General features: G+C 38.2%; 1 protein-coding gene across 1 annotated transcript; it reads left to right on the forward strand.

The window, feature by feature from the left end:
• The first annotated feature begins 5,567 nt into the window (after positions 1 to 5,567).
• Positions 5,568 to 9,544, forward strand: slc35g2a (solute carrier family 35 member G2a). Its single transcript, XM_052129185.1, has 2 exons — positions 5,568 to 5,860; positions 7,257 to 9,544. Exon 2 carries the CDS (start codon positions 7,287 to 7,289, stop codon positions 8,532 to 8,534), a length of 1,248 nt encoding a protein of 415 aa, XP_051985145.1. The 5' UTR covers positions 5,568 to 5,860; positions 7,257 to 7,286; the 3' UTR covers positions 8,535 to 9,544.
• Positions 9,545 to 14,849: the final 5,305 nt, after the last annotated feature.

Here is a 14,849-nt window from a genome sequence, read left to right on the forward strand (position 1 = left end):
TGATTGATGATGTATGATTGATCTGTTTGATGTTTGTTTTCTCAAACTGACGAAATATAACTGTAAATCTATTTGCCATTCATGCACTTTAAAAATGTTGAAATTATTGGATAGGCATGTATATACAGTAAAGAGGAAATTCCAGATCTGTTTTGTCCAAGGGAGTTTATTGATTCTACTGGATCTCTTTCATTCCTGTTTGAGTCTATCAATAGTTTCCTGAGCTTGAGTTGAGTGAGCCCATTCTGTTTAAAACAGAGAAAGATTTAGTCTTTTCATTCTGAGCATCTCATACATAGAAAGCAGGCCTATTATTTACAGAGTGCTTTTGTTTACCTAGTGCAAACATGCTGTGAGTAAAAGCATTGTGTACATTGGTTCATTTTCATGAAGATGTTTAACCATCTGCCTTAGCGAAAACCCTGGAGATCTGTTTTTTAAATACTGGGCAATCAATCAATCAATCAATCAATCAATCAATCAATCTATCTATCTATCTATCTATCTATCTATCTATCTATCTATCTATCTATCTATCTATCTATCGGTCTGTCCATTCTTCTATCTATCTATCTATCTATCTATCTATCTATCTATCTATCTATCTATCTATCTATCTATCTATCTATCTATCTATCGGTCTGTCCATTCTTCTATCTATCTATCTATCTATCTATCTATCTATCTATCTATCTATCTATCTATCTATCTATCTATCTATCTATCTATCTATTGGTCTGTCCATTCTTCTATCTATCTATCTATCTATCTATCTATCTATCTATCTATCTATCTATCTATCTATCTATCTATCTATCTATCTGTCTGTCTGTCTGTCTGTCTGTCGGTCTGTCCATTCTTCTATCTATCTATCTATCTATCTATCTATCTATCTATCTATCTATCTATCTATCTATCTATCTATCTATCTATCTATCTATCGGTCTGTCCATTCTTCTATCTATCTATCTATCTATCTATCTATCTATCTATCTATCTATCTATTTATCTATCTATCTATCTATCTATCTATCTATCTATCTATCTATCTATCTATCTATCTATCTATCTATCTATCTATCTATCTATCTATCTATCTATCTATCTATCTATCTATATGTCTGTCTGCCTGTCTGTCTGCTTGTGTGTCCATCCATTCGCACGTCTGTCTGTCTGTCTGTCTGTCCATCCGTCCGTCTGTCCGTCTGTCCGTTTGTCTGTCTGGCAGTCTGTCTTATTTTTCACTCTTGTGAAAAGTTGTGTATTTCCCTGTTTTAATGAAACTTTCTTCTCTACTGGCTTGTCTTCTCAGCTCTTTGTGATAATGTTATTACCTCATTTTCTTCAATGCAGTACAATTGTAGGAAAACATCATAAATTCCTGCTTTTATTCTGATGTCAAACTGTTACACATTTTGTTACGGCATAGGGAGAGTTAGCTCTGCAACCCTGTTGATTTTGCTATATTTGAGATTGAATGAATTGTGTATATGCCAAAAGCTGTAAATGAAACAATAAAACTGAAAGACATTGTGCCATTTACAAGTGTCCATTTATTCTGACATGCGGTCACCCAAAACAAATACAGAAATGAGACTCAAAAGGAAATTGGCCTAGGTTAGCTCGTAGGTTTAGAACAGTGGCGTAGCCATGGGCATGCCAGGGTGAGTAACTGGCACATAAAATGTAAGCTTTTCACTTAAATGAAAAGGCTTTTTTTAATGTTTACTGTCTGCCTCATGTCAGACGTGGTATTTTCCCTAATTTATATTGGCTTAATAATTAAAGTAAAACATCATTATTATTTTTTTTATTATGAACCAAACCTCCCTGTACCTCCATAAATACAAAGAATGTTCAAAAAAGTGTTTGAATCTTCTTACAGAATCTTCTTGTGTTGAACAGCATTCTTCTGTTCAACACAATGCAATACTGATGTATTTGTATTCCATATTTAAGTTTTTAATTGTGGTTTTAGTTCATTTATCTAAAGCCTGGTGTATTTCTTATAATTGTTTCTGTATTGTGCAAATTGTATCATCATTTATATTTGTGTATTTTGGATAATACTGATGAATCATACCAAAATGTGTATACCAGTATATATATATATATATATATATATATATATATATATATATATATATATATATATATATATATATATATATATATATATATAATTATTATTATTATTATTAAGCCTTATATTTTTATGTATTAACAGGACAACTTTTTTTTTCTCAGTCATTTAGACTACACATAGCTTAAAAAAATTATAGCCAAAAAGAAATTGAAGCAATGGTTGTTAAAGGGCATTTTATCCTATTTCACTTAAAGGGCACCTATTATGGAATTTTGAAAATTACCTTTCATGTAGTGTGTAACATAGATTTAAGTGAACAAAAACATCCTGCAAAGTTTTATATATGAAAGTTCACCGTAAAAAATGTTATTGTCTCTCAAAAGTAGGAGTCGACTCTGAGTCAATGTAATGAATCGTTTTTCCAATGAGTCATTTTCCTTTTCGTTGTGACGTCAAGACGAAAAATGACCAAATTGGCCGCGCCCACTCATTGTGCGCGCAGACACCAGGAAAACTTGAAAACATCATGTCGACAACAAGACGCTGTGTTCTGAAGTGCATATCAAAAGCGACCTTTTTTTCACTGCCCAGGGACGAGCATGTGAAGAATCAGTGGCTAGAGTTTATATTTACAAGTATACCACACAAGTATAGCCCGAACCTTGTGCTGTGCTCGCGTCATTTTAATGACGATTGCTTTATGAACACGAATGCTTTCAAGTGTGGATTCGCGAGCCGGTTGATACTGAAGGAAGGTTCAGTACCAAGTTTATTTGGATCAGCTTCCTCCGACGAATCACAACCTGTAAGTATTATTAATAATTGTTGCTTTTATGTGTTTTTAGCATGCTTAATAAGTATTTGTGTGTGTTGTGTACGTTACGCTCAGCGCAGCTTCTAGGTCTCCAATGTCAATATTTTTGAAATATGTGAAATGTTTGTCGATGTTATTGGAGTTGTCATAAAGAATAGAGCAATAACTTGTAGTAATGCAGTGCTTTACCAATATGTTTATGCGTTGGGCTAACGCAAACAATAACTGATTGGGTGTTTACCACCGAACTTTGGGCTATGATCGCTAACATAAATCAACTCAAATTCCTTCTCTGATTTTGATTTTTTACTACAAAGCGGTGATGGGCGTTCCGTTTCCGACAATCTCTGCACAGAGTAAACCAATCACAACTGACTGGGTCATCTGACCAATCACCGCAGATTAGCGTCACGCTAAAGGAGGGGTTTGGGAAAATGAGTGGATTGAGCGAATCATTTGGGAGTCGGTGAGCAAATCAGGTAAACATAAATGCATATTATAAGACAACAAAAGTGTTTTTTGTCATTGCATGCATGTAAAACTGTTGTTGGGGACTCCCAAAACAATATTAGGAACATTTTAAATGCCATAATAGGTGCCCTTTAATTGTGCTATAGTTCTTGCACACCTAGTTTTCTCTTGGCACACCCAAAGTTTTGTTTCTGGCTACACCACTGGTTTAGAACTATGCAACTATTTGGCTAAATGCTGCATGTTGTTTGCCCAAAACAAAATGTTTGCATGGAAATTATATTTAAATAGGATTTGTGCATGCTGTAGTAGAGATTCTGTGTGATCGACCATGAAACACATACATTCTAATGAATCTTAAACAATTGGAGACATGATTGTGTTAACTCAGGTCTAGTGAAGCGAAAGAAAACAATACATTTCAAGAGGAGGAATATATAAACTGCCATATATATTGACTCTTTGTAATTGTATAACCTACAGTACAAATTAAACAATATTATATAGATGACAAAATGTATTTATTTTCACAAATGTGCCACATGCATCAGGTAAACTTGTTTAGTGTAAATGTCTTCCAAGTCCACCAACGCACATTCACTGTTCCGCAAAGATAATAACATGGATGCCATTGTTTGATGAGTTTCACTCATCATTCCTAATACCAGCACTGAGTGGAGCACGGCGATGTCTGAGGATTATTCGGTCACTGATCTGTCTGCTGTGAAACACTGCATAAAATGGTTGCCAACAGACAGAGCATCCGCACAGCTAATATAAAATCTCTGCCCTATATGCATAATCCTAGAGATAAAAAAAGATGTTAAAGATAAAAAAAATTCTAATCCACTCCAACAAAAATCATCGGAAATAGAACACTGGTGCATATGTGACGTAATCAATTTTCCTGTCTGACTCAAGAAAAATGAATGAACCTGGCCAGTCTTGTCAGAAGGGACAACTGAAATTAGTGTCTTAATGACTATGATAGCATGTAGAAAATTGCCTGTATGTATTGTTTCACACATGGACTATTTAAATCATGAAAAATAAACACCTCAAGATAAATGACTGGTACTCTGGACTGAACTGCATGTTCTAGTGAACTCTAGTGCAGTTACTATGGAAACAGTGCCTTGCTTTTTCAAAAAGCCCTTATTATTATATATATTACAGTAAAAGCTGTTTGCATCTAATTATAAACAGAGGAGCAATACTAACTCATGATGACATGATAAAGAAATCAAAATATTGTTTTTAGATGCATTATTAAGAAAAACACATTTTCCAAGGAAACATAAATTTGTCTTTGATATTGCAGTAGACTAGAGAAGAAAATTCCTAGCAAGAACTGATCCTAACATGAATACAGTATAAACCCTTTATTTTATATAATGTAAATCAGATGACACAACATCATAACTGAGTCTATGAAACAACAGTCAGATAATAAGTCAGATGATCCGAGGTAAATGCCCACTGAGATCTCCCCTCATTATAGCAACACAAGTCACAGGGGTCATATTGTGTCATGAAATATGAATGACACAGTTCTTAGCTGTTAAATCTCTTCACATTTGGAATGCATGTTTTAAAAGGCTGAAAAGGGCAGTGTACCGTTTGCATTTTAATAAGAGCACAATTAATTAAACATTGTTTCACAAAAGTGCATATTATAGAATGCATTGCTGTGCAAATCTACATAATATTTAAATTGAATTAACATATTGCACTTGTGTGAATCTGAATAAATCATAGGCAACAGAATAAATATTGAATGTGCTAATTTCACTTGGGATATTAGGCTACATCATTAAACAGTTCATGAGAGTCTGACTCTGCTCAAGTCAGTAGGTTGTGACTGAAAACGAATTTGATTGGTGTATGAACAGGTTTTGATACATAAATACATATAGAATTATGATTCCTATTAATAAATGACAGATACCATAGCCAGGCTCAGTTTGCATCCCTAAAAGAGAAATTGTGTGTGCATTCAATCTACAAAATTTACCTTGAAATAACATAACGCATGTTTAAGACATTTCTATATAAATGTCTATTAATTTGTATTAATATTTAAAAGGTGTTTGTGCCATAAGCAAGAGTTATACATCTGATAGGCTACAGAGGATGTTAGGTGAATTAGTACTGCGTCAATGACACGCTCCCACTGAATGATGACGCACGCTCAGAGCGTATGTTTCTCTACACTCCTTATAATAGTCGACGCGTGCAACTCGTTAGAAATCTCAGAATCGAGTCACAGTTGTGTATCGACGTTCTTTGAGCATCCTGCGAGAAAACCCACAGTTGAACCTGTGAGTTGACAGGTGTCCCGGTATTCCTCGAGACAATTCTATACACGTTTACACATACAGAAAGACATGGGAAGACCAAACATATTGCCTCAAAAACATAACAATCACCGGAGGATTTGATGAATTAATTCGAGGATCTTCAGTGGCGAGAGGTATCTTAGAGGACAGGTGAGATAATGTTCATTTGGCCAGTTTTCTTTGTCATTAAGTATATGCTTTTACGCATACTTCTCTGCCTTCAATCCGTAGCCTATATTCTGCGTGACTTGCTCATATAAACGGTGCATTATCCTTGTATGATGTATGTCATTTTGTGTGAATGGTAGGAAGGGTTACGCATTTAGCCCTGTGTAGAAGGCTACTCGAGACTGACAGCGTGCGTTCCGCTCCATTCACAAAAATCGGTAGTATCATGAGTAAAATGTATTCCGATCACAGATCACCTGCTCTCTGCTAAATGCCATCCACTGTTTTTGCGTCATATAAGGAATCATCGAATCAAGCGTCACACAAAATTGTCTATTGGATCCATAGTCTTAAAATTGTACATACTGTAAATGTACAGCTTTTTTTTCCCCTGACCCCAATACCATACTACTGTATGACGCCCTTCACTGAGCATATGTGTAAAATTAAAGTGATAGTCCATCTAAAAATGAACATTCTGCAATCAGTTACTCACCATATGTTGTTCCAAACCCATATGACTTTCTTTTTTCTATGGAACACAAAAATGAGAAATTAAGCAGAATGTGGGACTGACAGCCTCAGTCATTTTTCCCTTTTATTGCATCTTTTTTCCATTAAATCAAACTGAATGGTGACTGAGGCTGTCAGTCCCTAACAGGGAGTGACAGTAAATGTAGCATCTTCTCTCTTCTGGCCAATGGCATATCCAAGGGTGGGCAAATTAGACTCTTTGATTCTTTGACTTGTATTCTTTGAATACAGTTTGAATGCGTCGCTTCAAAACTCGGCCAATCAATTTTTATTGAGGCCCACCCAAAAGTAATTTCCTGGCTACACCCTTGCTTCGATCATTCTGAGTTTTTTCTCAGCCTCCAAACACGCTAGGTCTCTGCTGTAACGCGCTCACCAAGCCACGTGATAAAATGCACAGATTGACGGTTTCAGATGCGTAGGCAACTGAGATTCGTCCTCTGCCACCCAGATTGAGGAGAGTCACTACACCACCACGAGGACCTAGAGCACATTGGGAATTGGGTTTTCCAAATTGAGGAGAAAATCCCCCCCCCCCCAAAAAAAGGTATTCCACCTATGCCTAAACTAATCTAAGAAATAGTAGTCCTATGCCTAGATTTCAGTCTATGTGAGTTACAATCAATTTGAGGGGGAAAAAAAAACATATCCATCCAGATCCAGAAATATTTCTAGAATGCAAGGGTGTTAATGTAAATGAATTTGCTTGAGAATAATCTCTTTGAAATTTCTGTCCATTTTAAAACATTGCTAACGTGATATGGAATACATATAACTGATGGTAAATTGTAATCATGAAATAGCTCTGACTGATCTTAGTGCAACTCTTTCCCTTCACATCCAGGAACAATTCAACAGCTGGTTCTGTAAGAAAATGGACGAGTCACCAACAAAGCATTTGCTCAGCTCTAAGAAGAGAGTCAAAATCCATCCGAACACTGTCACAGTCAAGTATGCCACTCACTTTCCCCAGCCTGGAGATGAGGGCTATGATGATGCTCCTTCCTTTGAAGACTTTGGCTCGTTTGTTGAGGAGACCTCAGACAGGAAGAATCTCACTGCCAGTAAGTCAGGCAGGACTTTATTTGGTTCACTGGACAGTCAGTCCAAACCACCAGGGGATCAAAAGGATAAAGGTGTTGGAGGTCAGCTTCAGAGCTTTGGGGAGGCCTCTGTATTTGCCTCCCGTATGACATGGGGCGCTCTGTTTGGGGCGGCTCTTGCTCATGGCTGTGTGGCTCTCATCACACGTCTGGCTGCCGACCGCTCTAGGGTCCCATCACTAGAGCTTCTCTTTATCCGCTCTGTCATCCAGGTGTTGTCCATAGCGGTGGTGTTTTACTACCAGGAGCCACCCTTTGGGCCCAAAGGCTACAGATTGCGGCTTTTCTTCTACGGCGTGTGCAATGTCATCTCCATCACATGTGCGTATACCTCCTTTGCCATTGTGCCACCCAGCAATGGCACCATCATGTGGAGAGCCACCACAACGGCTTTCAGTGCTATACTGGCATTTTTACTTATTGACGAGCGACTAGGACTGACAGATGTGGTGACGGTGATCAGTAGTGTCTTTGGTCTTTGCTTGGTTATGATTCCCAACATTGTAGGTGAGCACAGGTCTCTGGGTTTCTGGAAAGAGGCTTTTGGCTACACTATGACAGTGATGGCAGGCTTGATGGCTGCCCTGTCTATGATAATATACCGGGCAATCAAAGAGAAGGTGAGTATGTGGGCGGCACTTTTCACCTTCGGCTGGACAGGAACAGTGTGGGGGGTGTCCACTATGTTCATCCTGCAAGAGCCTATCATTCCACTGGACGGAGAGACATGGGGCTACCTTATCGGCATCTGCATCTGCTCTACTGTGGCATTCCTGGGGGTCTACTATGCCCTCAATAAGTTCCATCCTGCACTTGTTAGCACTGTTCAGCATATGGAGATTGTCGTTGCAATGCTTCTGCAGCTTATTGTGCTCCGTATGGTTCCCTCCATCTATGATATCATTGGGGGGCTTATCATCATCATCAGTGTTGTTGTGCTGACAGCCGTAAAGCTGTACTGGGTGGGGAAGAGCAAAAGACAAGAGTATGAAGAAATCCTTGACTCACCAATAAAGTAATTATTTTGTATTTATAATGTGTGAATTGCTGCTCCCCACTGTGATTGAGAGTATAGTGAATGTCTGAGATAAAGATCTATGTAAAGTTTATGTCATTTATAAAGTGCAATTTGTGAAGTTGTCTACCATTGCTGTATGTGTCTTAAAAAGAGGATAATCCTTTTGCCCATTTTAAAGATTTTGACCTAGTTAATCATGTTATGTTACATTGGACAGTTCAGTACAACACATCAAATGAAACATGATTAGACTACAATTCGTCATAACGTGAAATAAAAACGTCTATTCTGCACAAGTAGGTCTACATATTGAAAATGTGTGTGCAGGCCAGTGGAGCTGGCGGAAATCTGCATTAAAGATGTATGATTAACTCATTTGAAATGACCAAGAGCGCCCCCTGTCGGTCATTTGTGGATAAATGACCCTGAAAATGGGAACGCTGTGGCACAGCCTGATTTAATTGAGTGAATCGAATCAGTTCAAATGTGTTCTGGCAAGAGTGAGGGATTCTGGTCCCTGCCAGAGCTTTTCTATTATCATATGATGTCATCAATTCCAGTTTTATGAGGGAATCTGAATCTTTAATGACTCCTGGAATTGTGGACATCGTAACAACATTTAACAGCAAAACTGAAACATTGTAGCCTAATATTTAATATTGCAACATTTGACATATGATGTTTGGGCAGTAGATAATATTCACATATCTGAGGTCAAGTTCATAAAGGCAGGATAGCAAATCCCAATTACTTGACAAAGTTTCCATCATAGCAAAGGCGACGTAGTTACTGGGTTAAAAACATTTATTTTCTGGGGATGAAACATGAAATGTGTGATTATTCCATGCGAACTGTTCATCATATTACATATATCATATTACTCCAGAAACAGGAATGCAGTCTCCTCATTCAAAATCTGAGAATGCTCATAATGTGTTGTTTATTTATTTTTAAATAACAGCAAAGGGAATAATGTTTCGAATTGAAATAGTTCAAAATAGTTTTTTTGTTTACCCGTTAATAAAAGCATGTATTGATTTTAGTGTGCATTTTTAAAAGAATCCATGTTTGTCCTCTGTTCTGATTGTTATATAGGAATTATATAATAAATCTTCATAGTGTCCACAAGGTGGCATGAATGGACCAAATAATCACAGGACAACCATGTGAACTTTTGGTAAATTTTATTTTAATATACTTCAAAGAGGGAAATACGTTAAGAAATGTAGTAAATTCATAATATATAAGTGTAAGTTTAAATTGAAGACATTTTCAAGCAACGAAGCCATGATACCAGCTAGTACAAAGTGTAAAACAAAATCAAAATTCTAATTTCACAAACTTCATAAAAACATTAGATTTTCACGTGGAAGTGAGGATCTATATAGACTGTATAAAATCAAATCTGTGTGCAAATGGGAGGTCCATCCACATTGCTTACATGTTCAATATATACAGTAGGCCTATACATACACAGTCTATGTACATATACAGTACTTCAGGTTTGTGGTTTTACATTATCATCAACACAGGCCTGAATTTCATCCCATAACATCATGTGCAATGCCTCCCTAGAGAACTGAACACGTCTAGATCACGGACCTCTGGCAGTCAATGTTGTTACTGCTGCTTCAGAGAATGGCAGTCGTCTGTCTCACTAATATACGAGCATGTGCTGAAAAATCAGTACAGTTTGTGTCCGTGACTGTGGAGAAGTGATTGCTCAGAGGCCTCATGTTACAGATGTGTTCTGTTGTTCAGTGAACTTCTGCTCATAATGTCACACATCGAGAAGTTGCGCAATGGCTAAGCCCAGCTAAATCTGTCCGTGTAGCGCATGATCATTAAGTGAATATGTTCCGCTCTACCAACACTAATTTTCACTTGGACTTTAACTAAAAAACTATTTTTTTCTAATTAATAAATAAACTTTTTGACTTAATACATGACCACTGCCCCTCCACCAGGAGATGTTCCGGGATAAAAGGGGCGAAACATTGAAGACAGGTGGCTCCCGGCTGATGACCCCGCACCTGAGCTGAAGGCACTGGTGGAGGTGCGGCAGGCAATAATGCCCGGCAGGTTATATTACAGCTACCTGTGCATCCGTTTAATATCTGCACTATTACACTACATGCATCTACATAAAATGCATTTAAAACTCTACTGCACATATTATATATATTCGGAAGCTATAGAAAGAACTTTGCTATTTAAATGGGTTCGAGGGATGTTGTGACGTGGCTCGAGCAATGAACACCCCAGTTGCTTTTGTTATTATTTTATGCCTGTTGACTTCTTGCTTAAAAACGAAATGGAGTCACACTAAAGCTGAAGATATAATTAGCCATCTTAAGACAAATGCTTTTGTGAAACATCTTATGTGCCTAGAACTTTTGCACAGTACACTCTCTCTCTCTCTCTCTCTCTCTCTCTCTCTCTCTCTCTCTCTCTCTCTCTCTCTCTCTCTCTCTCTCTCTCTCTATATAAATTAATTTAATGAGATGGGGACATAGTGAAAGCTATATTTTCATATTCTGCTCAATTATGAATTTGACACATAAGAAAGTTCCATATAAAACATTATTGTTCATCATGAAATACCTTTTTAACAGTGCAAACAAGATGTCACATCAACTTTCCATTACTAATTTTCATAAACTAACCAGCTTTCACACACCTTCTTCAGACAATGTACCAATGGCTCAGTAGGTTCAAGCCCCCAACACCACCAAGACACCACTGTTGGGCCCTTGAGCAAGGCCCTTGAACCTATCTGCTCCAGGGGTGCTGTATCATGGCTGACCCTGCACTCTGACCCCAGCTTAGCTGGGATATGTGAAAAATAAATAATTTCACCATGTATATGCAGAAATGTATGTATAATGTGTGACAATTGATCAATTTATTTATTATTATGTCAATCATGGTATGGAATCATTTAAAAAACAAATCAATTAAATTAAATCAAGTTTTAAACATACTGTAAGGTGCCTCCCCCACTGAGAGCTTGCATTAGATTTAAGTACTTTGTCACACCTTGCTAGGCATCCCTGATGAATTATGAGTCCCCTGAAAATAATTTGAATCTGCATCTTTATGACCCACAGAGCAAGGGAGAAGTGAATCAGGATGTTGAAGGCTGAAGTGAGAGAGATTTGCTGGGAAGTGTCACATGTCACTAGCAGACAAAATACCAGTGTTTTTTCTTTATAGAAAAAGGTTGTCCTCAAGCTCTCCCTGTCTTCAACTAATTTCTGTCAAATGGCCCAGTTTTATCCTATAAACCCAAGGAAGAATTATGCACCAGGCCAATGGGGTCAGTGCCCTGGGGCCGTTGACTAATAGGGGCCTCAAGCTGAGAGAAACCCAGCAACAAGCTACCACAGAATTAAAATATATTTGAGATTGAATGAAGAACAGTGCTTGCATGCATGCCAGTACTGCGCACAATGTGAAATAAAAGTAATACAATCAATATATTATAAATGTCACCTGTTCTGGTTGTCACCTTTTGTTGTGCAATGTATAACTTAAAAAAAAAAAAGTGTTTGTTTTAGTAATCTCAACTGTATTTCTTGTATTTGCAACTTAATTTCTCACAATTACATCTTTATTTTCTCATATCTGAATTACAATGTTATGGTTATTAAATTTCACAATTGCAACGAGTAAATGAGGCTGGTGCTCTGGACCATAATCTGTGTATCTATGGATGTTACCCATTCTCTCCCCATCTCCATTGTGTTATTTTAAATATTCTTTTGCCATCTAAAATCAATGAATAGCCTAAATCTCTCTCTCCTGCACTGCGTTGGTGCGTTTGGACTAAACGCCACCTTTTATGGGGCAAATGATTACATATTTTGTTAACATTGGTCTTTAAACCAGCGTTTTTCTTCAGAATCAAAGTGCAGGTATATGTTCTTCTAAAAAGAAAGAAGCCTAATTTTTTTTCTGAAAAAAGGAAGTGTTGTAATTCAGAAAATTTGTTGCAATAATCCATTTAGACTTTGGTTTCCTGAATCTTTTTTTTTTTTTTTTTTAAATAATACCCAGTTATTAACCAGTTACCAGCATTTAAGGGATTTTTGTTCTGCAAAACAATAAAATAAAAATAGTTTTCAGTTTTCGTTTTCGTCCGTTTTCTGTTTAGTCCTTGTTCTCTTCAAACTGTTGCTTTACCATTTTTAGTAGTTTACTTGAAAGAGAAAACTCATCACAGAAAAGTTCACACTAATCTCTGTTCTAATCCCACTCACTGACTGTCCACATTCTGTTCACTAACTGTCTGGTGCATATTACACACAAAATAGCAAGAGCTGGCTGAAATCAGAAGTTCCAGTCTGATTTGTTGGCTCTATGCAACTTGAATGAGTTAGACGGTGCACCAGTCCACCTGGCAATGAAGTCATGTTTGTAAAGAACCAGGATAATAGAATGAGCGCTTTTGAGGAAGAATTTATCACTGCATTTCCCAAAGTTTTTCCAGGTTAGTGGCATAAAATATGTGACTGATATTCTGAATTTTCTTTGAAGCACTTAGAAGCAAGTAAACTTAATGCTCACAAGTAGAATTATAAAAAAATTTGGTCTGCAAAATAATCATTAGACCTACTTATTTCTGTTTGTTGGACAGAATTCTGGAAAATTCTGAATTTTTTCACATGGGTCTTCTTTTGGTGTCAGCTAATTCATAAACATGCATCTAACAACACATCAAAACAAAGTGAATTGTGATTGGTCCATTATTGTGACATTCTCTTCTTCTATTAATTAGCTGCAAACCGGAACAGACTTTAAACTGCTATCAAAAGTCATGCTACACTTGACTATTTTGCAATTAGGGCTGGCTGTGGTCCAATATGGGACCAGTATCAGAATTAGAGTTTTTAGCCAATAGCCTAAAAAAGGGCCTCAGTTATTGTATTTTGTCTTTTAGTCTATGTTGAAGGAAACAAAAAAAGAGATGCAGATGTCTACGGATGTATGAGGACATTTAAAGTAAAGGAAACACATTTCTTGGTAGGCTTGGCTGTTTATTTATTATTCTATTTTTTACATAGACTGTTCCTCAGTAAACAGCTGCCATACATTTGTAGGTTTTGGACAAGTCACAGGCACTGTAGTGTTTGTGCTTATTTATCCCTCCTTTCAAACAGAAAAGGAGGGATTTCCTACAGAAAAATAAAGCTAAAGTAGATGTTAATTTTTAGGTGCTGTGATTGTTCAAGATCTCTGGTTGTTTAATCAGACACAACAGACTGAGTGAGTGCTGGGGTAGTAGTCGTCTAGGTTACGGATGTAACATTCGTTCCCTGATGAATGGCTCAGTGGTAGATCCAGCCTCACTAGGAGGGGGGAGTTGCTACAACACGGCAACCAGAGGGCAGCTGGGACTGCCTAAGGGAGACGTGGGTCCACTCGCAAGGGGACCGTACCGCGGGAAATACACACAGGAGGAGTCCATGTAGGAGTCCTACCCTATGGAGCACCTATTCCAGTACAGGGTAGATTAAGAACCCGCAGTGGATTGACGAGGGGGTCACCTGTGCAAGAAGGCTCACTGGGGGAAATGCGTACTTGCGCCAGTGCGTCTGCCCCAAGGGGCGCCTCTGTTCGGGCATACCAGAGCGGGCAGTGTGTGGTCTCTCGGGAGGCAAACAGGTCTACCTGGGCCTTGCCGAACTGTTTTCATATCAGCTGGATCGACTGGGGGTGAAGACTCCACTCTCCGCTGGGCAAGCGTTTTCGTGACAGCGCGTCTGCTATCACATTGAGGTTGCCGGGGATGTGAGTGGCACGCAGCTACCTGAGTCGCTGCTGGCTCCAATGGAGGAGACAACGGGCGAGTGGTGACATGTAGCTGGAGCATAACCTCGGTGTGATCGCTGCCCAGACACACGAGACAACGCCTGTGGCCATCTGAAGCGGAGAGCACTCTACCGTATCCAGGAACTACACAGGGGCGGAAAGGTATCTTTAAAAAGACGCGTCCTGAAAAGGACGTTCAACGCCTCTGTGTATTGCTCTTATAGTTAAATATACTCTTTTAGTATGGAAATCACTCTTTTAAACAACTCTTTAGAGTTTCTCTGTGCTGTTGAAGCATCCAGGGGCAAACTGCACTGCCATGTAAGGAAGGAGAAAATAGCCGCTGTAATGCGCCGTCGATCCAACAGCATGCAGAGCATCAGAGGAAAACAGGAACAGGTGTGACTCGCAGCAGACTGCATGCACTACCATCGGCTCCGAAGAAAATTTCTGAATGAACTCAACGTATTTCCTCGCCTTTATACCCGTATGTCCGGGGGCG

The sequence above is a fragment of the Xyrauchen texanus genome, chromosome 6 (assembly GCF_025860055.1).
Source record: "Xyrauchen texanus isolate HMW12.3.18 chromosome 6, RBS_HiC_50CHRs, whole genome shotgun sequence".
NCBI classification, from domain to species: Eukaryota; Metazoa; Chordata; class Actinopteri; order Cypriniformes; family Catostomidae; genus Xyrauchen; species Xyrauchen texanus.